Here is a 27992-nt window from a genome sequence, read left to right on the forward strand (position 1 = left end):
TCCTCATCTTTCCACCGCTCGCTACCCCCAGGAACCATAGTTCTAAACTTGAACGGTTTCGTAAAACACGTATATCTCAGCTCCAAATCAAGATATCGATCTGACTTTCATTCTATGGACCTACAATAATTAATGTCCTACAACATTTCATTGTAAATCCATTGTTAAGGAATTTGTTCCCATACAAAGCCAAAATATTAGGAAATTTTCATCCCATAATTTTATATTTTGTCTGATTGGGCTTCTACTTATTGGAAAAATGTTCCTTATAAAAGTTATAGCTCGTTTAAGAAATGTAAAATTATGTACATCAGTCATCATTTTTTGTTAATGTCCTAATAGATCACTTCCTTCGTAAACAAAGCCATAGTGCATTCTGGTGACGTCAGCAAAGGTAGGGCTCCTACACCAATAAATTTTTTTTTATTTCAGCTGATTTAGATTAGCTAGCGTTTTTTCACTGTCCGTGAGTTTTTCATGTTGGACAGCAGCTTGGTAAGCGCCTATTTTTGATTAATTTCTTTCCTCTTGCTTGCTTTTATTTTGTTTTTCTTTTGGACTAGTAGGTCTACTAACTGGCCTACTTGTTTCTGTTTGTTTTCTCATGACGTGTCCCTTGGGGTTTTTATGCCCACCTTATGGACATAAAAATAACTAGACTAAAATAACTAAATTGTTGTAGGAGCCCTACCTTTGCTGACGTCACCAGAATGCACTATGGCTTTGTTTACGTAGGTAGTGGTTAGGTGGCTATTTAAGTGTTACTACCACCAACAGTGGTGTTTCCGGAGAAACTTTAAACCTGTTTTCGGAAAAAGTGTTTTCTGTTTTCAATGTCATCTGCCTTGGATGCCAGCATTGATAATAGAAAATTTACTGTAATTTTATCTCAAATTTAGGAACACAGCGAAAGTAGAAGAAATAATCCTAATGTCTTTACCAACTTGAGATAGGTACTTATGTATATTACTCATAAGATCTCAAGTAGGGTATCTCGACTTCAGATATACTTGGTTCTTATGTTGGTCATGCTCTTTTATTGAGCAACAGTTGGATTTAGACGGTAGGCTACAGTAATGTAATTTAACTCATAATTTGAATTTTTATTTAAATCAAATTCATTTTCTATTTTTACATGATAATAATTATAATAAACTAGTGAAAGTGGGAGGAGTCCAACGTTAGTAGACAGTTGTCTACTACTTTGGGAGGAGTCTATCCTGGTACACAATAGTGAGACGTCAAAGGCATTAAACCTCATTTACAACAATAATTCAATGGAAAAATGATTAATCTTATAATATAAATTGACAAAAAATTATAAAGGGTACTTTCAAGTTTCAATATTGTTTTATTAATTTATAAATTGACATTTTATTCATTAGGCCTACCAAGTTTAGTATAGTACCTATTTTTGTAAAAAAGTAGCAAAAATAAGTAGATACATTTTCTAATACATTGCACATGCATACTAGTTGCGTCTACTTAGTTCTTTCTTTCAACTAAAAATAAAAATGTAAAATTAATCTAAAAAACTGTAATAAAAAGTCTTGCTAAAAAAATCTCACAATAAATAAATTTGAATTTTCCGCGTTGGAACTTCACGCCAATTTCACTGCCTGCTGAATTATATATATAGATAAGACTTAATATTAACGTTTGTATTTATTGGATAAAATATTGAACTCTTAATAAAAATGTAACAATAGAATCATCTTTTTAGATTCTATTATTTCATTTTATTAATAGGTTTTTGAATCTATAACTCTATTCTAGACAGAATTCTAGGAAATTTTTCATAGTAATGTTGGTACTGAAATAATGCAGACGACTTCACATGTGATCTGCTGAACAGGATGAACTCTGTGCTGAAAAAGAGAAGAGTACAACATACAACTTCGGTTCTATCCTACTTGTCAACTTTCCACTTTGTGCGGTATGTGTAGTGTGTTGTAAGTTGCTAATTCGCTTTGATCAATTTTGTTGAATGGCGTTTCCTGGATTGAATAATAGAGCAAAACATTCTGTTTAGTCCGCATCCACCTACATTAGGTGAACCTCAGAAGCATACTAGCCAATTTATCTATCATTCATTATTGAAACAGGAATAGAGGTGAGTACATTAATTTAGTACCTATAAAATTAATCAAGATAAAGATTGTGGTTCATTATATATGTTTTAATAGCATTTTACGTTTATTAACTAAAAAATAATCCAATTTGAAGCTGTGCGATAGAATGTAATAAGATAGGTTAAACTTGTAAATTAGTAGATTAGATTTATAGTATCGTTGTTTATAGAAGTTATTATTTCATAATCTGCATAATACCACCATATAGTTTACTAGGTACGGTAATATTTGTTTGCTTCTCAAGCGAGTTGTTCAATAAAAATGAAATTATTGTAACCTTCATTAATCCGTTGTGTAGCCCGGCACCTTGAGATTAGACACGCGAAATCTTTGTCTTTGTTTGATATTGTTTAATACGGACCGTTTTGAAAAGCAATTCTTTGTATTGATACTTAATATCTATAAAGTAAGTTACGTTACCAACGTATTTGTTTATTTAATGTACAGTACAGACTAGTATAATAATCAATCATAATTTATCATGCAGGCATTTCACTAATGTTTTTTGGCTCATGCATAATCTGACGTGCACTTGCTCATCGACGCATCCAATGTAATCATATACCCTTAAAAATAGCTTGCTAGTTGTGCTAACATTGCACATACTCAGATATTGCAATGGATAATGGAAACTTTTTTTTGCTCTATAACCATTTTACAAAATATAATCTAAGGAATTTCAAATGTTTTTCAACTTTTTCTCAATTTACTGAACTCCTCGAGGCGGTTCTATGCACAACCCCCTCTAATTTATAAATGCAATTCTCGACGAATTAACAAATCTCTGAAGTGCAGCAGTCTAGTAAAAGAACTAATAAAATCAATCAGCTTTTAGCTGGATTGATTGCATTGTATGCAATTAATAACTCAATGCACTTGATAAATTTCACGGCTTTCAACTCGGGCAGACCCGTTAGCATTACTCCTTAGCGTCATTGCTATTTTATAGAATTTATTAGAAGAGGATGTGATTTATGCCTCATCATTAACAACCATCGCATGATAAATGTTTCTGTACGTCTAACAGTAGGAATAGAGTCAATAAAGTTGCTAGATTTCTAGATGGTGAAGGGCCAAGCAAAACACGAGGCGTTTTTCAGACAAGTCGGCAAGGCAGGAAGCACTCAGAGTGGCTGATTGTGTTTGCGGAATCAGCTGATTCGGGAAGCTGGCTGATCGATTCTCGATCTGAGAGAATCGGAGGGCTTCCTGCCCTGCCGACTTGTCTAAAAAACCGCCTCTTGTGGACTGGCCCTAAGATGGAATCTTCATGTGTCTCCTTAGTAAATTTACACTTAATCGACTGTATGATGCTTAATTGTTGATTACCACTTGGAAAGCCTTATGTGACTTTCCAGAGCCTCATAACTTGATTTATGTTTTACTACTGTGAGGTTATGCACCAGCAGTCCATAAAGTACTGCTTCTTCTAAAAATTGATAATATTCACATTTTGTAGCTTTAGGAACTACTGGTCTTTTTCCCAAGAAGTCTTGGAGTACTCAGTCTACAGCAAATATTTATTGTGAAAAATCAGAAGTCGTTGCAAAAATATATATATACACAGCCAGAAATGGCACCTGAAATGCCTGAAGGTACCCAGAAGCAGGCTGACAGAGACCTAAAAAGCTTCCCTAGAAAGTCAATAAAATATCAAAGTAATCTGCCCTGTGAATTTAAATGACATCAGTATTCAAGGCTCTACAACACCTCGTGAAAGACCAAGCTTTTGGAAATGCCACTCTATCACAATAACCTATATTTGAGTTTACCCCTTGCTACACTGCAGGATTATTTTATTGCATTTCATTTGAAGATACTGAGAATCCCCTTGTCCAAGCTTTGCCAAAAAAGATTTGTGGTACATCTATATCAAACAGGGCTGTGACTAATTTTCAAAACATAGTGGAGAGGCAAAAGTAGAGGGTAACAGAGAAAGTATCTAAGAGTGTTAATAAAAAGTAATGCGTGTATTCAAATGTGACAAAATATAGTGCAGTAGCGAAGTTAGGGTAAGAAGGTAAAAGGAAGCGGATACATTTGTATACATTATACATTCATTATTTAAATACTTATTCGCTACACTCTACCTTCGTCGATCCACCATGTTATATTTATTTATACATTGATAGATAGGATTTATTGATTTTAACCCTCAGTCTGGATGTTAAATGAAGTCCGACACTCTGCTATTACATTTTTTTATTAGCATTTTTGTATGAACATATAATTTTTGCAATATGAAAATCGTAGTCTGTATAACGTATCTCAGCCAAATTTGTTTGCAAGTCCGATCTTAAAGCTCAGATTCATATTCAGTTCAAGCGTTTAAATTGATTGTAGAAAAATTATCTTATAACCGTTGTCGGTGTTTTAGACATTTTAAATAAGCATGAGTTGAAAGTGATCATCTGAATTAAAAAAAATGTTTTGAATACATTAAATGACTGTATCTCCATTGCAAATTCACCTACAACTGGGATGTGGTTTCATACAATAGAACAACATAGATAGATTTCACTAGTTTTATATTATTTAAAAATGTATTTATATTTCTATTTTAGAATTTTCAAGTCATATTTATTTTCGTTTTAAAACTAATAATTTGTCTTTTTGGTCTCTTCTTGTTGCACTAGGTGAAAGGTGATTAGAGAACACACTAGGTGTTACTTTAGAAAATTTGTACATAATAAAGCCAACTCTCTCACCCCACTAGTTGTACCCCTCTCAGCTGGTAGAAGCTACATTCTATCTTGTGCTTTCATTGTATTCTCAATCAAGTGTAGTTGATTATTTCGTTCAATAGGCATGTTGTTGAGTTCATTAATTAAATTCGCTTGGGTCAGATGAGCATTTGCGATTGTAACTACTGATAACAATAATTGAGAGTTCATCATCATTATACTAGGCTAGCTTTCCAACTCTCATGACTTAAAAAAAATATTAGAGTGATCTACAACATTGTAAAATTGATGTATACAAACTTCAAATTATATGAATCAAATTCTCTATTTCCAAGCCAATTTACAATGACTTGAAAGTTGACGTGTTTTCTGAAAGCCTTTCTCAGTTGTAGTGCTATCTTACGGTTGTAAATTAAATAGTATTTGTTTATAATCTCATGAATAAATTATTATCCCAATCAACTAATAAATATTTGTCTAAAATTACTCATCACTGAATTATAATTCCTATAAAAATTATCATACTTTATGGACATATCTTGATAGGGATTTTAGATGATTAAAATATCTATCATGAGAATTCTATGTGATTTCAGAGTTTTTTTTGAAATTTCGCTTCGCAAGTACAGCACATGCAGTATGTAGATAATCAGATTTTTTCCTTTATTAGACACACACTATTTTATTGTGGTTCTGCTGATAACCTTTGTCCGGGCACTTGCAGACCTCATGATCTGATTCAGCCACTCTATTCTACTCTCAATTGAATGGCATGAATTCCAACATAGTATAAATCAAGTAGCTAATCGTTGATAACTCATTTGTCATTCAATGAAGGTTTCTGTTTCTTCCATAGATCATTCTATATTCTTATCTAACTTTTTGTTTATTTTTTCCATTGATAGAAACGCTCGCTTGCTTTTTGTGTAACTAAATACCAGGATAGTTATGTAAGATTGATTGAAACAGAGTAAGATTTAGACGTATAACTACAATATGAGTGTAAATTAATCTCTTTTATGTAGCAAGAAGAATGAATCTAATATTTTACTGATAAAAATTGTGTTGTATATCATTTAGATACACTATTGCCGTTTTTGATCGGGCAGTATTCATTCAATACTGTAATAATTTTTCAAAGAAATTAAGATGTATTCAATCTTTTTAACGTAGATAAACTATAGTGAGGTCCACGTTTTAATGGCAGTATTTGATTAGCAATGGTATTGCTATCCTTGTCTATCATTCAACAAAGCGGATAGCGGTATCTCTTTCTCGCTTTGCTCTGTTGCCAGATCGTAGAATTAATAATCGATTAACAAAATATTTCATCTTAATTATGAAAATTTATTATAAAATTATTGAAAGAATAATTTCTTGCTTAATAAAATATAATTGATTATTTTAAACGAGAATGAACAGTTAATATTAAATCAATAAGCCTGTATCAGCTACCGTCTATAGAAGGCATTGTCAAGACAACGTTGGCAACGTTGTTCTATCTTTCTCCAGTGCCATTATAACGTGGACCTCACTATAGCAAAGGGGATCATAATCCTGGGCCTTCAATTTCTGTAGTAATATTTCCCCTCTCACAAAACTTTAGTTCAGTGAATGACCCGTTTCTTCATCAACCCCTAATTATTTCACCATTTTCCCTACTTATTCTAATTAAGCTAACATACTGTATATTCTATGTGTAACCAGAACCACATACTTTGGCTAATGTAGCCATATAAATATATAGGCCTAGATTGGTTATTTTATGGTGTAACGTATTATCAAGGTATACATATTTTCCCAAAAACTCTCAATAGATTTGTGATAAATTAATTTCAACTGAGTTAAGTTTAGAGCATATTAAAAAGACTATTTCATTATTTTCGGTAGAAGTTTTCTATTTATTTTTGTAGAGAGAGAGGGTTCCAGAACACTTTCTCCTGTTTCATAGAAATTTAGCATTCCCGTTATACAGGAAAAGTTGGCTATTAGACACGCAATAATCTATCACTACTAATACTCCTATAGATATAGCACTATAGATACAGCATGTTATCGTTGTCTAGTATGTGTAAATCTGTCAACTGTCCGTTTATATTAGTATTTTCTTTAAACAGGCTTATCAATAAGATTTAGATGAAGTTATAATTCATCTTATAAACTATAGTAATAATTCTGTAATATGTTTGTATTGTTATCCGTCCCTTATGAAGTTTAGGTAATGAGTTGTTTTATAAAAATGAAAAATCACAAATATATATTGACTAGTTTCGTAACTGTATTCCTTTGCCAAGATGCAAATGAAATCGTGAAAGATATGCTTCCAAAACTCATTGTATGTAACTTATCTATTGCAGTGCACACAGGAAATATTTTTCATCGTTACTATTCTATTCATTGATTCAATGCACATCCAGTGCCAGACTAAGTTGCAAAGTTTATTTTAATTCTTTCATCTAAAGTTGTTTGTACAATCAGAGCGCTCACATTCATTCCCAATAAGTGTGGTATCTATAAAAATGAATATATAAATAATAGATATTGACGATATTGATATTGACATGTTTTTTTTATTCGTGGGAACACTATTCAAATGAAAATTTCTGTTCTACTAATATGCATTTTTATGAACTAAAAACAAGATTGTTCTGTATAAATTTGAAATAGGTTTTTCCAATTCCAATTATTGTATATGAATAATCATTATATTAAATTCATCAATAGTCCAAATGTTGTGAAATTTTTTTTTAAAGATGGATAAAAGATCGTCTGAAAGCAAAATGGGCTGAAAGAACAGTTTGTTCATAGTAAAACATTGCTTGTGATCAATACTAATCAATTTACTTTTTGATCTGAAACTAACTTGACATCAAACACGTATTTCCAATTTCCAATGTCGATTAATGCACAAGACTTGCGAGAAGATAAAAACGAACTGCTCCAGTAATCACCGATTTGTTCATATGTTTGAAACTTGTGGTTATTTGTGAGGAAATAGTGGGTAGCCATCTAAATAGCTCAATAAAAGTGCCATATTCTCGTGTTACAATGCATACAGTATTCACGGTCAATAAAAAATCTCTCCTTTGAACGCAAATGATTTACCGTGTTAACAACTTTCGCCGGCTCATGTGGTTTTGTGTTTTATCTTTTATTTTGTTTTATGTCTCATTTGTTTTATGTTATGTCAAATCTCAATGAATATAAAATATTCCACAGCATAAAGTTTACTCATGTAATGCTCATCAATATTTGTTTTAAAATAATATGGGTAACTCTTCATTCAAGATTCAAGTTTATATAAAACAAAAAAACATTTATAAATCAGAATTCATCCCTTATTACAAAAATTGAAGTGTTGAATTATGAAAATGTGGGAATCACTCAAAGCATGATAAACTAATTATTGGTGAATATCTGAGTAGTTGTATTATTTTTTCGGAAGGTCTATATGCACCAGAGCTTATTACGCTCAGGCCGTCGAACAATCAATTTTCATAAATAATAAATAGAGTAGTAGTTTGACTCGCCTTAGTTGGAGAGTCTTCTAACTATCAACGATTATTGTACTTGAGAAAGTTAGTGACTTGAGAACTAGAGAAGTGGCTTGTAGTAACTCTAGTATGATAATTATTACTCTTCGAGGATGTTTAAAATTTTACAAGCTCCAGTTAAAGCTAGAAATTAAATTTCAGTAGGTCCAAGTGTAGTAGGGTTGTAGAATATTTCTTCATAATATAGTTCTATCTTCAGGTAAACAATGAGTCTCAAGTACAGTACATAACAATTTTTTCATTCTTTAAAACGTTATATAAGGTACATTTATTGAAAGAAATTGTTTCAATCTGAGTGTAATTTGGATACTCAAAAGAACAGTATTGACATAATTGGAAGCAGCAGTCTATAATTAAATGTTAATCCTACATGCATATCATTTGCTGTTTCGCTAATTTATTTTTATATTTCTTATATCATCTCAGAATCAGCGTAATCAAGAAAATTTTTGGAGGGTTATTGTCTTCTGTTGGGAGAAAGATGATTACTATGAATGTTAAATTGTTATAATTTTCTCTTACAGTTTGTCGATGAGTATGGATTCACTGTTATCTCCAGTGTACCTTGTAACGTCTACACCGCGCTGGTATTTATGGTCCATATTCATCTTGGGAATAATCACCTATTACCTCTGTGAGGTAGTGAAGGTAAGTGTTTGCGCATTGATTTTTGCATTCATTTTTTATGAGCCTCTATTCTTAATGTATTCCTCCTTGTCTATTTTTACATCCCACGTCTTTAACGGTCAGTAGACTCTGATTATCGGTATCGTGGATCGTATAATAATTTTGTTTTGTAGGATTATTGATAATATTCTTCCATGGGAGAAAACAATATACAGTATTCTTGTGTTTGAATCTTGTAGCTTAAGGTTGTGCAACAGACGAAAAAACCCTTTTACTGGTGATATTTTTACTTTCCTTGCCCTATTACCATAGGTAAGGAAAGTATTGCTTTCCGAAAAAATTAAGGTACCCCAATTTCTAAATTTCTATACGTTTCAAGGTCCCCTGAGACCAAAAAAGTGGTTTTTGGATATTGGTGTGTGTGTGTGTGTGTGTGTGTGTGTGTGTCGGTGTACACGATATCTCATCTCCCAATTAACGGAATGACTTGAAATTTGAAACTTAAGGTCCTTACACTATAAGGATCCGATACGAACAATTTCGATCAAATGCAATTCAAGATGGCGGCTGAAATGGCGGAAATGTTGTCAAAAATTGGGTATTTTCTCGAAAACGGCTCCAACGATTTTGATCAAATTCATACCTAGGAAAGTCATTGATAAGCTCTATCAACTGCCACAAGTCTCATATCTGCATAAATGAGGCGGATTTATGCAAAGTTTGATTTTAGATTCCCAATTATCAGGCTTCAGATACAATTTAAACAAAAAATTTCAAGTGGAAAAGATTGAGCATAAAAGTCTACAATTAATGTTCAGTAGCATTTTCACCTAAAATTGAAAATAAGCTCGAAATTAGAGAAAAGAAGATTATTCAATTGCAAACTGTTGGCAACTGTTGATTCTCTAAATCATTCACTATGAAGAGATAGCAGACTTCGTGTGTCTGCAGCGCTATTGTCCTGTCACCAGCTGGCTCAGATCTTCGAAAAGTAGACTTGAGATGCGCGGGAACACTAGCGTCAGTTGATCAATTATCATAAGGGCAAAGAAAGTTGTGTGAGTGCACCACACCAGATTTTTCGACTTGTATACTATCAAAATATAATAATAAAAACATTTTCTCAGGAAAATGTTTCAGATTATTACATTTTGATATATGAGCGCCTAAAGTTTAAATTTTGGGACAGATTATTTCAAATTCGGTAAGAGGTGAATTAATTGAATTTTGAGGATAAATTCTTCATGGTTTTGTTGATTGAATGCATTTTATTCTCAAGATAACAATTTTTGAGAAAGTTGTTCAAGGTTGAGTGATTTTTGGTCATATTTGAAAAAGGAATAACTTTCTCAAAAATTGATATTTTTTATTCAATCAACTGCACCACGACGAATTTATACTTGAAATTTCATTAATTTCCTCTTACCAAATTTGAAATGATCTGATCTGTTCCAAAAATTTAAACTTTCGGCGCTCATATCTCGAAAAGTAATAATTTGAGGAAACAATGTCCGGAGAATACTTTTTTACTTCGATAACTTGATAGTCTACAAATCAGAAAACTTTGAAAACCCAGTAAATAGTTTTTTAGCCTATTGCACAGCCTTAAATTACGTAAAGTGTTAGATCTTAAAAAATTTTCATGGCTGTAAAAATATTCGTTCAATTTCTCTATTTCCAATTGACCTAACATACTTTGTATTAATTCATAAATCTAAATTTCACACGATGATGGTTACTTAACGAAGATAAGAGTTGTACAATGACCAGTGCAAGAAAAAAGTTGATTCGGCTAAATGTAGGTCGTTCACATAGGCCTATACTGTCTTCAACTTTATCTGTGTTGAACCGGTTTCGTGAAATTTATTGCTATTGTAACTGGAGTTTGGGAATGCGATTGTGTAACTGATTAAGTTTTGTCAACTTTTTCGAATTATTATTTTTAATCATAAGGTTTCATCAATAGAGAGAATAAAAGTTTAACTATAGTTCTCTTGAAGATTTGTGATCTAATGTTTAAGAGGCGGAAGGAAGTGGGTTTCAATCTTCTTCAATTATCTTATTTCAATATTTGATAGAAATGGACACCGTTCTATTAAATGAAAATGGAATTAACACTGCCCATCAATCAATATGTAGGCTACCGTAATGATAGTTTTCTAAAGGTGGATCAAGATAGGTTTTGATGATATTATTATATGTTATTCTATATTCGTATATATTTCAAGACAAATTTGACAATTTACCTATGAAATGGGAATATTCCCGGACAATGATGTTATGTAATGAAAATTAATTAAATTAATTTTTCAATTGGCAGGACTGACAACAAAAAGAAAAATATGTAATTACCGATCTTAATGTAAAGTAGTTTACTTATTTATGAATGAAAACAGTGGATTTCTAAACAAAATAAAAGTTTTGTTTTGAAACATCCCAACCTTCTATAGTCATAGGTATTTTATCCAGTAAAATCTTACTGATTATCATCAATAATATTCTCACATCTGAGAAATTTTCTTAATTTTCACTTGATTTGAAAACTCAATTTCAAGAGACCGGTATTATTTGAATGTTTTTATCACATCTTTAGAAATTCAGTTGTGTTGGATTAGATGTAGTATTCTCCATAACGAATAAAATAACCTAAAAGATCTACAATCTTGAATTTTTCATTAAATTTTATATTTTTCAAAACTCCATCTTGCTAGAGAAGATCTATTTTAAAATCTTACTCCTTATTTGTTAACGTTGTTCTATCTATATCATAAATAAATGTTTATTTCCCAAAAAAGCTAAAACTACAACATCAATTACAGAAAATATTAGATAAATTACAATTACATACAATAGTTAGTTACAAAAAATTCTTATAATGTGTCCTCTACATGTTTAGTTTTTTCTGTGTGGAAATTGACCTACTCCACTATGGCGTACCATGTTCTAGAGTAGGTTTGAGTTGAGTAGAGTAGGCCTCATGAAAGGTTGATGAGGATTATTTGACACTTTTTGTGTGAATTGAAAATTTAGGAATTACTTGACTTGTAGAAAACTTCATAGAGTGTGTATAGAGGCCGACCTTGTTTAGGTTAATTTATTGCTCATCGCACTTATAATTTGAAAACTCTGTTTATTGTTTTGCAGAAACCTCTTTTAGTCACCGCTGATGGCGATTTTAAAAAGTTCCTAATCAACAATGTGCCTTTGGTGTCAGAAAAATTCTGGCCAACCATTTGGTGTTTTGAGTCGAGAGCTCAAACCCTATTGGCCGGGATGCTACGATCGCTGGTTCTGCCTAAAATCAAATACAAGAGGTAAAAATCACCAATAGGTCAAATTTAAATTTTCGATTATAATCTGGAAAACTATTCATCAACTTCACAATCACAATTGATATGTTTTTGAAGCAGTATCAGTTACTTTGCTTGACTTGTTTTAATGTAACACTAACTTTAATTCAATAGCACAAAATGGGAAATTAATGTTATGGAGTGATCTGAGAAACACGTAGCTTGCAGAAAATTTGTAAACTATGAAAAGTAGCATCAAATTTTCCAAAACTTTCTGCTGAAGTGAAAATTCTATCATCCAGTAGACAAGTAATATTGCTTATTCAGTTCAGGTAACTGGTATCAAGCCAGGTTTGAATACATGCTGTTGTGTTTTTATTTTAATTGTAGAGGAGAAATTGTGAGTTTCTTAGCCTAACATAACAGTTTTTAACACTATGGCATGAAAATAAATGTTGATAAAGCAGATTTATGACTAGATAATTGATAATAACTGCCTTCATAAAAATTCAATAATCAACAATTCAATGCATAAATCATTTGTGAGAATTATTTTCTATGATTGTTTTTATCGCCAATTCGAATGACTATATTTCTTCACCACAGACAAGATATGATAAACTCTTCCACCGTGTTCTGTGACAGATATATCATTACAGGATAAAATTCATTTCAATTCATGAGATTGACTTCTCATAGATTACCACTCTAACCTGATAAATAAACACTTTATATTTACATTATAGTTGTACTGACTTCTGTATCATCATTATTATTATTATTTCGTTTTTATGAATGGATAATGATTTTTATTTCAGTTTTAGTTTCTGTATTCATTTTTGAAGTTATTTCGGATACTTTTACTCTCATTATGTAGGCCAATCCATATCAATTTCATTTTATTCTCTCATTATTTCGTGAGAGCTATTTAGGAACAATAACAGCTTATAATAATATGATGATGCATTTGAGTGTTTATACTCCGTATCCGTATGATTAACTAATACATTCAATTTGTGACGACTATAGGGCCTTTCATTAAGCGCTTCCTATCTTAGAAAAATGAATTAAACAAGCTGTGTATGAGATATTGACAAGATTTTTTATTTAGAAGCTTTATTAATGTCCATTGTTCATGGAATATGATAGAGTTTGAATGGCCACCTCGGTTTCGTGGGATGGCAGAAATCCGAAAAGTCGATATTTCCATTTATCTTTTTATAATTTTCTTCCTCTTTCCAACCATCCTTAGAATTATAAACTTATAGCCATCCTAAACTTATAGTTCTAGTCATTGATGTATTTTAAAAATCATTAAAATCATTAAAAATCATTTTGAAAAAATCTATATATCTCGAAAACTAAGGTCGATATAAGAAAATTTTACTGGACATTTTTGTTGCAAATTTCATGTAGAATCTAAGGTCTTCGGCTGTTATATCTTTCGTGGGACACTGTGTATTAATGTGGTGAAAATGCAGGCCCATTCTATAGGGTTTTTCATGGAGGACTTGGACTTTGACAGCTGATTGCGGCCGTATAGTTAAAGCTACCGGTGTCTCCTGCACAAAGTACATATTGTCATCCTGCACATCTTATGCATGTCTACTGGGATAGTTCGACTTTAAGCTTACTGTTGTTTTTCTTTTTTGTAGATAGATTTGATTTGAAGTTGGTTTTGATTGGATTGCAGAGAGGTGCTACAGCTTCAGGACGGCGGTCAGGTGGCGCTGGACTGGCTGGAGCCTGCGGGGGCGGGGGAGAGCGGGGGACAGACGGCCGTGCTGATAGTGCTGCCAGGCCTGACCGGCACCAGCCACGCCGAGTATGTCAAAGGCCTCGCGCTCGCCGCCTTCCGAGCCAACATACGCGCCGTCGTATTCAACAATCGCGGCATTGGCGGCGTCGAACTCAAGGTAGAACTGCCACTTATACAGAGTGTCCCACGAAATGTGCAACAGCCGAAGACCATACATTCTACATGAATAATTTGCAACAAAAATGTCCAGTAAAATTTTCTTATATCGACCTTAATTTTGGAGATACCGGCATATCAATTCTTCGATATTTTTGAAAAACGTCAATAACTAGAAAACTATCAGTCAAAATCTGGGAACTAGTCAAGCTATATTCTGAGGATATGGTTGGGGAGAAGAAAAATATTTCCAATAAGATTCATTCAAGTTTTTGAACTTTTTTGAGCGCTCAAGTTGAAAAAAGTACATTCTTCAAGTTCAAAGCCAAATTTCAAACAGTTTGAACGCTCGAGTATCGAATCATCACTATAATCATCTCTAAATTACAGAAGAGTGAAATCATAACCCTATTTCGAACTTTCAAAATGTAATCTAAATTTGGGAGAGAAATAGTACAAGGAGTGTCCTTAGTTTTTCTCTCCCGGTCAGTCATCTCTTGTAAAAATAGTAAATGAATGAATAGTGAGGTTCAAATTATGGGAGTTGAAAAAGATATTAGAACAGCGTAGCCGATTCTCTGCCTTGCCACGTATTCTTGTCATCATCATCATCATCATCATCATCATCATCATCATCTTCTTCTTCTAATTCTTCTTCTTCTTCTTCTTCTTCTTCTTCTTCTTCTTCTTCTTCTTCTTCTTCTTCTTCTTCTTTTCAGTCTTTTCCCACTCAAGTGGGGTATTCTTGTCATATTATGCAATTGAGAGAAATAATATGAATTGAAATTTCAACAAACACTTTAAGATTTATTTTTGCAATACTACTTTATGAAAAGAGTTGAAATTTGAATTGCACTGTCGTCTGGCAAGTCTTTGAAATCTTTGTATTAATACCGTTAATACACCCTCCACTATCTGTAGAATTCAAAATTTTCCTTCTAAACAGTAATTGTTTCATTTGTGACAGACGCCGAGAACATACTGTGCGTCGAACACTGACGACCTGCATGATGTGATTCAACACATACGAGCCAAGTATCCAGGTGCCCCGATCGGCGGAGTTGGAGTCTCAATGGGAGGGTGAGCCTTTTTATTGTATTTTGTGGCACTTAGAATACATATTTGAAAATGGCTGCTATTGCAACGGCCTATTCTTATTAAAAGGTTTTGTTATCTTTATGTAAATCATATCAAATTTCGGGGGTGTACAAACTTAAATGTGATGATTGTAATGCTTGTTATGTGGGTCAGACTGGTAGAAGTTTCAAAAGTAGAATTAGAGAACACATCAGAGATTGGAATAAACAAAATGGGGAATCTAACTTTGCAGAACATTTGATAACAAATAATCACAAGTTCACAGTTAAGGAGAATGTTGAGTTTCTGCATGTTAATAACAAAGGCAGATCTTTGAATATTCTAGAGGCTTTAGAAATAACAAGAGTAATTAAGGAAAATTCCCAGTATAGTTTAAATGACCAGATTCATTTCAACCAATACAACACTACGAATTTAGTTTTATCATAAAATTGTAAGCATACATTAGTCAATAGTTTTTCCATTTACATATCTGTTTTATTATCTTTCACACTTGTTTTCTTGGTTCTTATTTTGTACTGAAAGTAAATTTTATTATCATGGCGATTCTGTTGCTTAAGCCGCCATTTTGTCACACCGTTGAGTGGGAGGAGACTGTCTGGCTAGGCCAATGGCAGGCGTTCATGCCCTCGACCAATAGCAGTACTCGCCTAATAGTATAAATTCTTGTATTTAGTTTTAGTTTATCAGAGATTGACAATGGTGTAATAACCGAAACCGGCCTTTCTAATTATCAATAAATCAGTGGTTTTTTGACAATTTCTTAGTCTTTTTCATTCAATAATCTATAATATAATAAAGAAAAGAATTGGCTTATACACGTACCGGATAGGAAATTCACGAATGACGCATCATCACGTCTGAACTACTGGACTGATTAACTTGAAATTTTGCATTAAATTCTCAATTTACCGACGATTGTTATAGGCCTATTTTAAATTCTTCACGATTTCAGTAGGTCAAGTTTTCAGTTTGTCAAGTTGTTAATTAGATCGTTGCGGAGCACGGGTTACCTGCTAGTAATTCAATAACATTTTCAATTTTACCATATAGCTTGCTTGACTGAAACCCTTTTTTTTTAAATAATTTATAATTACGAACCCTAGAGTTATATATTTGCTTAGCTGGTACTCCAGAATAATATTGAAATATGAAATACACTTTTAGCTGCTTTGATATGGATTATAGCCTCACTAAAGTGGGAGAGAAATTACTTTTAACACGGCTCTTTCTCGAAGACGGAGAGGTCCGATGCTCTATCCTCCACTAATCACTCCCACTACCTAGCAGCATTCTCCTTCTTTTGTGTTTGTGTGAGAGAGCTTTGCAACGCGACGCACCAACACTCCCCTTCCACCTATTGCTGGCAATGTTCCAAGTCATATACTGGTCAGCAGGTATAATATTGTTTTCATCACAAGAGCATGAAGCAAAATGACACGGCGCATCCAATTGTGCGCAGGATGTCTGTCTGTGTCCACGCTACAATCTGTGGAGGGAGAAATGAGTTTCTCCTCTTCATGTTAAAAGTAATATATCTCAGACTTTAGTCTTGTTAGCATTTGTTGTATTATATTTATAATTGACTATAGTTTGCTTGCTTAATTTCAGACTGATTCTGGGCAACTACATGGCGTCTCGCGGCAAGGAGGGCTGTGCTCAGCTGGCGGCAGCCATGTTGATTTCTGTGCCGTGGGACGTGTTCAAGGGCACAGAGAGCATAGAGCGACCCGGCATCAATCTCATGCTCAACAACCACCTCGCCTCCTGTCTCACCAGCGTTGTGCATGAGTCAGTAATCAACCATTACTCAACATACAAACTTGAATTTTATCTTCAAATTTTGCTTTTCTTATCGAATATTTTCAATTCTATTATGATGATAAATTGCTACTCAAGTTGTTGATAATACAATTATCAAACATTGATTGCTCTACTACATGGATGCTTAAACTTTGTTTTTATTTTTCCTGCTATTGAAATTGTAACTAATTTTAATTATTTTAAGCATCTTAAAATGATTCAATCTTTCTTAAATTACAGTAGAAGTATGAGTGGATATAATATTGATAAAATTTAACAAAACCATCTTAATTCAATTTCATTCACTTTAATCTTCAAGTTTATCTATAAAATAATAATAATAATAAACTTTATTGCCAAAAAACAATGCATAAGAAATAAAATCATCTAGAGCTTAAACTAATAATAATAATATTTTTGCTATTATACTTTACTAGAAGATTTTTTTTCTTTGCAGCTTGAGAGAAATGCTGAGGACAACAGGCCCATTGGATGAAGTGATGAAGGTAATTGTCTTTTATATTTTTCAATATCATGTTACCGCCATCAATTTGGTTTCGAATTGGAGATTTGCTGGAATGGATCTGATTTAACCTTCCGGAAGTTGCGCCCTACTCAATCGCACGAGCAGTCGCGTGTTGTAATTTTTACAACATCCTATTTTTTATGTGTTATGTACTCTGTTTACTGTCAAAACATATTAATTAATTGTATAATTAATATTTAATCTCATTGGATTATTTTACGCCATTGAACATTTGCATGATTACCTTTTTGTAGCCCAATAAGGTACACTAAGCAAAGCCAACAATTCTGTGTTATTGGTTCGTTGGCTGTCTCTTTCCCTATCATATGCACTGTCGCGACTAAATGGCACCTAAAGACTGAGCCATTGCTCGGTTGATACTGCAACTCAGTGGAGTGATGGGGAGAGAGTTTTGGAATGCATAGGTGACTCATTCACTGACGCATGCAATTAATAGTCTACACAGCTGCTCATTTTTTACCAAGTTACATTGAGATATTGAATTGCATGTGTCATGATATGCAATTTATAATCCACTCGACAGCTGATTTATGATGAATAATTCTAAAGTCTGATTTTTACTCTAATATTGGCGTATGAAGGAGGCTCCTTTTTCCTTTTATATTATCCTTGGAATGCAAAATTTCAAAAAACCTTGTATATACGTCGACGCGCAATTTAAAAAGGAACATACCTGTCAAATTTCATGAAAATCTATTACCGCGTTTCGCCGTAAATGCGCAACATATAAACATTTAAACATTAAGAGAAATGCCAAACCGTCGACTTGAATCTTAGACCTCACTTCGCTCGGTCAATTAATCAATATCAAAGTTGTTGTGACGACATGCATGCTGATATGTTTTTAGGCTCGTACGATTCGTGAGTTCGACTCGCGGTTCACGTCGAAGCAGTTCGGCTACAAGGATGTTGACGACTACTACAACCACGCGACGTTGCACAACAAGCTGCACAACATCCATGTGCCCACGCTCTGCATCAGCGCCGGGGATGATCCATTTCAGCCGTTCAACGGTCAGTCTTGCTTTAAGTCACATTTTCCTCCCTGAGCAACAAGTACTCCAGTCCCTTATGCATACAACATTTTTTTTCTCCTGTTGTACTTTATAAATTAGGTGTATATTTGCGATGCTTAAACTTGACACATTAATAAGAGGCCGTAGTATAGTACGCTTTATAAAGGCACAAAAACTGAGATGGTTCGAACGAGTAGATGGTTCGAGTGTATTCGAACGAAAGGTGCTTGGAAAAATGTATGGTACCTTAAAGAAGGAGAAGAGTGGAGGAGACCCAATGCTGAACATGAAAAATTAATAAGGTGCCGTAGTATAGTACGCTTTAAAAGGCACAAAAACTTGTTCGCACATGTTTACAGGATCAATAAGAACAGAATGCCAAAAATAGTGTTTGAAGAGAAGCTCCACTCGAGAAGGAAAAGGGACAGAAAGAGAATACGATGGGAGGATGAGATCAGAGATGATTGATTATAGACCATAAAATCACTTTTTGCTAGAACAAGAATCTTAACTCAGCTGCGCCTTGCATCGGATAGGGGTATGTATTTGTTCAGAGATAGAGGAACATGGATAGACTCTTCCAAGAATTGTCCTGTATGTAATTACAGAGAGTTGGAAACTCTGGAGCATTTTATGTTACGCTGTCCTATGTACAGATGCTGTAGAATTCAATTTTTAGGTAAATTTTACCAAAATATAGTTAATAATGAGAACAGGTTGATGGTACTGTTGTCAAATCTTTCAGAGGAGAAGATAAATAGAGTTTTTCTTTACATTGTGAAGTCTTTAGAGATAAGAAAAACGATATGTGATATGTAATTCAATCTGTGTTATTTTTCTTCTATGTGATATAATGTAATATAATGAGGTTAACAATTGGTGTCCACCACTAAATAGACTACTACCACTGCTCCTTATTCAATTCGTGATTGTTTTGTTCCAGCTGTATTAACCATACAGATATGGTTATTTGCATACATATATATGTTTATTCTATAAGTATATTCAAAAATGTAGTTATTGTATGATGTTGTGAAATTTTAACATGCACAAGGATATCTCATATAAGCTCAACTCTATTTGTATGTTTTTCATGAACAAATAAATTGATTTATTATTATTATTATAGAGAATGGAGAAGATTGATTGGAGACAGAGACTTGGAGAAATGTTGTGGATGAAGCCAAAGCCCACCCTGGGCTGCAAGGTTAAAATATATACAGATTGTCCCATGAGAGGAGTAACAGCCGAAGACAATAGATTCTTTATGAGATTTGCAACAAAAATGTTCAGTAAAATTTTCAATCGGCCTTAGTTTTCGAGATATATTGATTGTTCGATATTTTTGAAAAACTAGAAAACTATCAGTAAAATTCTAATTTTAATGATATGGTTGGAAAATAAAGAAATTTCAATAATATTCAAATGATTTGTTGCTTTGTTTGACGTTTAATGAGCGTACAAACTGTTTGCAATTTGGCTTTGAACTCGACGAATGTACGTTTTCAACTTTGAGCGCTCATAAAATGTTCAAAAACTTGGATGAATCTTTTTAACATTCACAAATTAGGTACAAATTATTTGAATCTCCTTCAAATTTCTTCCTCTTTTCAACCATAAACTTGGAATTAGTTTTTCACAGAAAGTTTTCTAGTTATTTAGGTTTTTTAAAAATATCGAACAATCTATATATCTCGAAAACTAAGGTCGATATAAGAAATTTTCACTGGACATTTTTTGTTGCAATTTTCATGTAGGATCTAGGGTTTTCGGCTTTTACACCTTTCGTAAGACATTCTGTTTATACATTTTTTTCAACTTTGCAGCCCAAGGTGAGCTTTAGCTTCCTCCACAACATTCCTCCAAATCTCTTTCTTCAATCAATCGGTCTGCCCCTTTTCCTTCTCGAGTAAACCTTCTCTTCAAGCACAATTTTTGGCATTCTGTTCTCATTCATCCTGTGAATATATTCCAACCATCTCAGTGTTTGTGCCTTTTTAAAGCGTACTATACTACCGGCACCTTATTAATTTTTCATGTTCAGCGTTGGGTATCCTTCTCCACTCTTCTCCTTTTTTTATTTATTTTTTTTCAGTCTAAAATATATTCTCCTAAATGAAATTATTTTTTTTCAATTAATATTGATTTATACTTTTTTTATCATGTTACTTATTATTCTATTTAAGAGATTATTTTCTTATGTTGTGATGCATTGGAATTGTATAGGAGGGTCAAGTGGAAGAGAGGGCTGCGCCCTAACTTCGCCCATCAGGTTAAAATAAAGGCAGCCTATCTATCTATCTATCTTTCCATACATTTTTCCAAGCACCTTTCGTTCGAATACACTCGAGTTGTTATCGATGATTATCTTGCCATCATTCAATTGTTGAATTACTGTAATATTGGGTTTTCATGAACGTTCTATGAACTAGGATTTTTATGCCATTGAAATAGGATTTTTAATCTCCGATTGACGGAAGTTACTCAAGGTTTCCAAAGAAACATTTTGAATCTTTCAAGAACTATATTCTTGCAATTATTTTCCCTTGCGTTAACCATTATTTTGTACAGAATGCGGCATCAAAACTTCCTTTTTTCAAAACTTTATAAAACGCATTGTGAGAGTCAGGATAGTTCAATTCTATTTTCAAAATGTAAGTATGGATTTAGTTTTTTTTCATGTAGTTCTGAAGAGTATATAATGGAGGTGACGTTCCCCACTCTGAATACACTTAGAGTACCTGTTTATAGTGTTTGATATCACCCTTTCAAGCATTGCCGGCCTAATTCTGGCAATTTCCACCTCTATGTTGTTCTTTAAATCTTGGTGAGTCTTTGTGAGAAGGTCCATACAGACAGGAGATTCCAAAAAAACCACAGTAAAAAAATTAAACGGGGGCGAATCAGGGGATCGAGCTGGCCATTGCAAATCGCCTCTAATTGAGATAAAGCATTCTGTGAAGTAACTTATTCCTTCGAAACAGCCATTTTGTAAATTATATCCATCTTTTCTGGATGGAAATGAAAATCTTCGTGAAGAATCCTCCTCACACAGAACAATCAGAAAGTCCAAGGGCTGACGCATGTTTGCATACTGAACGCCTTGGAGATAGCAAAATTGAATTTTTCGCTGTCTCGATGTTTTCACGTGATCTAATGGGCCGCGGAGCTTTCGATCTTCGTTTTTTTCCAAACGTAGTAACCCACAAAACAATTGATTTCCGATCTGGAACACGGGCCAATGGGGCTAAAGATTCCGAAAGGCGCGCTGTGCTGCAATAATTTAAAAGCCACTCCAAAAGTAGGCCTCAACGGCGAGCGGAAGCTACACGCTGTTCCAATGCATAATGGCGACTGACCTGTGCAAGAACAAAACTTTAAAATCACTCTCGATTGTGACTGCTAGCACTCCGCTATGTCATCAAATAACTGAATAGTGAGCATTTCAAAAAAGGAAGTTTTGATGCCGCACTCTGTAGATGCTAGTTATCTAATTTGGTTCCAATAATTGTTTCTTCTATATTTTTTCGTTAATATTGATGGTCTTCAAATACAGTTATTTTCAATTTGTTCACAGCCATTCCAATTGAAAACGCTCAAAAAGTGGAAAATCTGGCGATTCTAGTCACTTCGCACGGAGGTCACATCGGATTCATGGAGGGAGTGTGGCCGTTCAACAAGGACCAGTACATGTTCAGAGTGTGCGAGCAATTCTTCAAGGCCATTCTACCTTCTGGTGCTTATAAAAACTTTGGTGCTACAGTTATTGACAAACCAAATGGCGATCATCATGCTTAAATCATAAATTTTCTGCTAGATCGGCAGAAATTTTCAAATGCATTCTGGTTGTGAGTATGGAAATTCGGTTCAAAACCATCAGCTCATAGCCAACATTCAATTCCGACCAGTCGATTCAACGAATATCACTAAAATATTATATATATATATATTATATAAAGTTGAAGAAGATATCCAACTTGAATGGGATAAGCAATGTGATCTAGATTAATTAGTTGAAACAATTTCAAGTCATCAATAACTTTACGGTCCGATACTCTTATAGGTAACTTATAATATTGTATTTGCTTTATTATTAATAATTTTAATGAACTATTTGGAATAGTTTACTAGGTATACTAATCACATACAACAGCAATAATTATCAATGCAATAATTTACATGTCAGTTTTTCATAATAGTCTAATTATAGTCACTAGTCACTGATGGTAATGTAGTAGTACTTTTATCAACTTTCTAGAGAAAAAGTTTCATTAAAAAAAGATTTTATTCCAATCTACGATTACTACTACCGCCATCACAAATTATGATATTTTCAATGACCAGTAAGAAGTACAGTAACATAGCCTACTTCTAATTAGGTTTACTCATTCTATTGTTCAGTTGAAACAAATTAGTTATAGATGTAGGAAAATAGTGATAGCCATTCAATAAATTGATCTTTGTAACATAAGTTAAATGTAATAAGTAATGTGTTGGGCATATCAAGACAAGATTTTTATACTCTAATTTTCTTAGTGGAATCTCATTAGTATACATTAAAGTACTCCTGACAAGAGTAAAGGCTCTGTAACTAATTACTGATTCATGATACACAAACTAATAAATTTCCAATAATGTATTGAAAGTTGGAATGTTCCTTATGTGTCTGAGCAATCATAACGATTTAAGCTGGATTCCCATTTATCAGTATCAGTGTAAGAGTCCGGTTAAGTGAAAATATCATTCCCATGAGTTTCAATGAGACTATTCACAGTCATCCGTCGCCGCCGAGTGGGAATAGTCACATTAGAACTCTTGGGAATAATATTTTTACTGTACCGGGCCCACTGATATGTGCAAATGTAGCTCAATGCTTCCAATTTATGAAAAAGCACTGGAAGTTTTGTGCTCTTGTGTTTCTGAGCTTGCACTTCACCTCTTTCCATCAGCAGTCTCTCTTATGTTCATCAGCTGTCTCTCATATGTTCATCAACTGTCTCTCATATGTTCATCAGCCGTCTCTCATATGTTCATCAGTTGTCTCTCTTATTATCCTGTTTGATGTGGCCTCCCTCTGCTCCCGCCTCTTGGCCTGTTCCGTTTCTGAGCTTGCACTTCACCTCTTTCGATCAGCTGTCTATTTTATGTTAATCAGCTGTCTCTCTCATGCCTCTCTTATTATCCTGTTTGATATGGCCTTCCTCTGCTCCCGCCTCTTGGCCTGTTCCGTTTCTGAGCTTGCACTTCACCTCTTTCCAGCTGTCTCTCTAATGCCTCTCTTATTACTCCTGTTTGATGTGGCCTCCCTCTGCTCCCGCCTCTTGGCCTGTTCCTCTGTGTTGAGATAAATGGTTATTTTCACCCACAACAAATTTGCCAACATCATCGAAGCCTTTCACCTTTAACATCGCAATCAATGCGTAGATTAATCCGATTGACTAATCGCATTAGTCAATTGGATAATAAGGATGTAAACTTCAGGATTTCAAAAAAACAAGTGTCGGTAAAGGAGGGGGTCCCCTCCACCAGTGGGGTCAAAGAAAGATTTATTTAGGTTTCGGTCAGTTGAAAGTAACAACATCTGTAATAATTCTAGTACACATACAGGATACCAATATCAAATACAATGTTTTCAAAATCGACACTTCCTTGAGATAAGTCATAATTTGTAGCTTACTACGCTCTAACTAGTTGCTAGGTCAAAGGCGTTTACCACTGTAACTAGTGATGGTGGGAGATTGCATGGGTGTCATTCGTAATTGCGATATCTCAAAATATTTCAACTTTTTGTTATTTGTGTTTTTAAATATCAACACATTTCAAATGTCATTCAAAAGCCTAAACCTAGCCTTGCCTTTTACCTTTAAAACCTAATTGAACCAAACCTTTTAGGTTATGTTCATGCACTGGACAAATATTAATATTGAAACTCGCAGTTCTGAGACACTCCTTTTAGGTTATGTTCATACACTAGACAAATTGAAACTCGCCGTTTTGAGGCACTCCCCACTACAATCATGATGGAACTGGTTCTTTGAATAAAACGTTTATCGTATATCGTTCTCATGGTCACTGACTTTTGGAACTTCCGTATCTGCCATTACTTTGCCGATGCTACAACTTCAGCTAATAGTGCTATTTTTATTTATACATAACCTATGCATAATATTTGGACAATTTGAAACTAAATTAGGAAATTGAAAAGGTTTTGGGCAATAGCCTGTTTTTTTCTTTTCCGATCATTGTAAACTTCTTTATTGTTTGTGATAACCTAATAAATAAAATAAGAATTTTATCTGATCAGTACAATAATAGAGAAAGCATACAGTTTCTGTATGTTCTACCTACCATATTCTATGGTACGATATCCGAACTAATGCAGACCAGAAATAAAAATATAATATGACTTTTACTATTTTTATTTAATGTATGTATTTTTTATTCAAGAATTTTACATTCTTCAGATTTTTTGTATTGATGCTTCTGAACTACGTAGTTACTAGTTAATTCTTCAAACGTTTATGTCAAACATAAATCAGTTTGAGTTGTTGTAAAACAATAAAGTGATAATTGGATATAATAATTTTATGTGAAAATCTCCATGATATGAAACTTCTGTTATACAGAAAATATATATTATTTGTTAACTTTTTCATTGTAGTTGAACAAGTCACTAATTGTTGTATTATAAAGTTTATAGCCCTAATGGGAAATAATAGAGATTTGACTCTTGTCATTTACTCAGCTATAATAATGTTCCCCTTAAAATAATTCCTATGACTTAGAGAAAGATGAGTTTCACTTAACAATCTTATAATATTTTTGAATTTTCAATTTTAGGTGTTTGATTTTGCTCAATTTTTAAATGAATGTAATATGTTGTTGGTATGAGACATTATTTTTCTTAGTTTGATCTCATCAGTGTTGTTGATAGATTATATAAATAAATATCGATGGGTATGTTACCCTCCAAAAGACAAAATATATTACAATATCACTTTAGTGGTATTATAATACAAAATTCCAATCTATTCAATCCTTATTTATTTGTAATGAATGAATTCCGTTGCAAGGTTTGTGATTGATATGTGCCTTGTACCTTCATCCAGCAATCTATTATTCTGAACAAGAATGACATTGTTAATGGTAATAATAGTTTCTTGGATAGAATTATTGGAGTTTGTAATGGGACTTTCCCCTATTTTAGAAATTCGAGTATGTAGAAATAATTGGAATCTCTGTTATTCTTATTCATATTAAAAAACGTTTTATTAATTATACGTACTATTTTATTATAATCTCAATAAATGAATTCGAAATAAAATAGGAGTCTTCATTCAAGCTCGCCAAGATATATCACCTTATCACTGGACCCAGACATAACTGCGAAAAGAAAGAAAGATGGTTATAAATTTTCCACAAAATATACATACATCAAACAAGATACTGAAAAGAGGTTTTGAGAGCAGTTAAAATTGAGGAGTTTGATGGAAAAAGGGCACTAAGAACTTTAGGCCCTTTTCCGTCAAAGTGTTATTTGAATTCACCGCCATCTTTTCTATATGTCTACAAAATTTCATACCTCTATGTTTTTTCTAAACGATGCGACGACGATTTTAAGAAGGCAGTGTCAAGCGTTTGAGCGGGGTTTCTAGGTTACATAGGCTCTCTACTCTACACGTGGTATTTGGGCATGCACGTTTGCAATGAATAATAATAATTGTTTTAAATCGGAGTGTTCCCGAAAAATACATGATGAAATTGAGTCAAAAATACGTGCAAATTGGTTACTCAACGTTTGGGACTGTTCTTGGTTACGGTACAAAAGTTATTCTGACATTGGTGGACCCACTTCATTTTAGTCCCTGAAAACCCATTTTGATAGTGCTATTTTGTTTGTAAAAGCTCAGCCAGGAACACTCTAAACCAAAAGTTGCTAATTTGGAAAGTTTATTTCCTTTTCTACCTGAAGATAAAATATCTTTTTTTCATGAAACTTTCACATCAGAGGTTCATAATGCCTCAGATGGTGAAGAAAGTGATACTAGTTCTGATAATGAATAGTAGGCTAATTAGGTTAAAATGTTTGCTTTTTTATTTAAAAATACTTTTCTCTATTAAAATATTTGATAAGTTTATTCCATATCAATAAATAAGAATGAAAAATCTCAGTTTATCTACTCATTTGGAACATTTCCTAGAAAAATCACTTTGATGGAAGAAGGGCATCTGTAATGTTTTTTATCCAATATTAAACAATGTAGAAAGTGATTCTCAGTTATTGTAGCACAATTACCAGACAAATTAAACTTTGAAGTTTCATTTAACTAGATTACTAACTGATACACAAGATAATAGTTTCCTATAAATCACTTTGAAATCTTTGACAGCGTTTTTCTCAAAACATGGTTTTAGCACATGGGCCCTTCTTCCATCAAACTCCTCAATTACACTACGCTAGATAGAATAATGAACGAAGGCATTTAAACTGAACTGAAATCTCTTTATAATATTAAGGCTGGCCACTAACATGCATGATGGACATGTGTGTACACACATGTCGTCATACATTGTGTCATCACAGCGAAAGGCATGGAACAACATTTTTAAAGTTTCGGTTTTTGTAGTTTATTTTTTCACTACTCCAAGGTTCAATATTATTTCTGTATCATTATAATTTGTAATTTTCCATTGGTTACTTTATTGTAATTGGTTGTTTATTTTATTTAGAAATTGCTGTGGGACAGCTGTTTTTTGTACGATGCCTCTCGCTGATAACAAAACATGCATGATAAAAATGTGAGTACACGCACGTGCATCTTGCATGTTGTCGTTAGTGGCCAGCCGAAGAAATAATAGATCTTTGCAAAGATAATCACAGTTTTCATGGACTGATAGAATTCTCAAACATGCATAATACTTATAAATAAAAATATAAATATGAGTACCCTTTTTAAAATTATTTCGTCACGACATAATTGAAAACATGTCGCATTTGAAAAGTATTATAACATTATTAATTTTGAAATGAAGAAAATCATATTCATACGTTACAAAGAAACAGAACTTGACTTGCCATAGAACGAGTGAATATATTTTTATCTATAATAAAAAGTAGCCCTAAAGAAAAAAGACAATGCATGCTACCTATTTAAAAAATCTGGTGTGGCGCACTCACACAACTTTCCTTGCCGTTATGAAAATTGATCACCTTACGCTAGTGTTCCCGCGCATCTCAAGTCTACTATTCAAAGATTTGAGCCAGCTGGTGACAGGGCAATAACGCTGAAGACACACGAGGTGTGCTATCTCTTCATAGTGAATCA

General features: G+C 33.4%; 2 protein-coding genes across 2 annotated transcripts in view; one reads left to right on the forward strand and one right to left on the reverse strand.

The window, feature by feature from the left end:
* The first annotated feature begins 1830 nt into the window (after positions 1–1830).
* On the forward strand, positions 1831–25990 carry LOC111051367 (phospholipase ABHD3). Its single transcript, XM_022337875.2, has 9 exons — positions 1831–2113; positions 8895–9018; positions 12142–12311; positions 13981–14203; positions 15170–15282; positions 16912–17091; positions 17561–17609; positions 18499–18664; positions 22244–25990. Exons 2-9 carry the CDS (start codon positions 8902–8904, stop codon positions 22462–22464), a joined length of 1239 nt encoding a protein of 412 aa, XP_022193567.1. The 5' UTR covers positions 1831–2113; positions 8895–8901; the 3' UTR covers positions 22465–25990.
* LOC111051369 (U5 small nuclear ribonucleoprotein 40 kDa protein) overlaps positions 23672–27992 on the reverse strand; it is a 38941-nt gene continuing 34620 nt past the window's right edge. The window contains exon 7 of the mRNA XM_022337877.2: positions 23672–26049. Coding sequence (XP_022193569.1) covers positions 26000–26049 — 50 coding nt within the window. The 3' untranslated portion in view covers positions 23672–25999. The remainder of the gene's footprint in view (positions 26050–27992) is intronic.

The sequence above is a fragment of the Nilaparvata lugens genome, chromosome 1 (genome assembly GCF_014356525.2).
Source record: "Nilaparvata lugens isolate BPH chromosome 1, ASM1435652v1, whole genome shotgun sequence".
NCBI classification, from domain to species: Eukaryota; Metazoa; Arthropoda; class Insecta; order Hemiptera; family Delphacidae; genus Nilaparvata; species Nilaparvata lugens.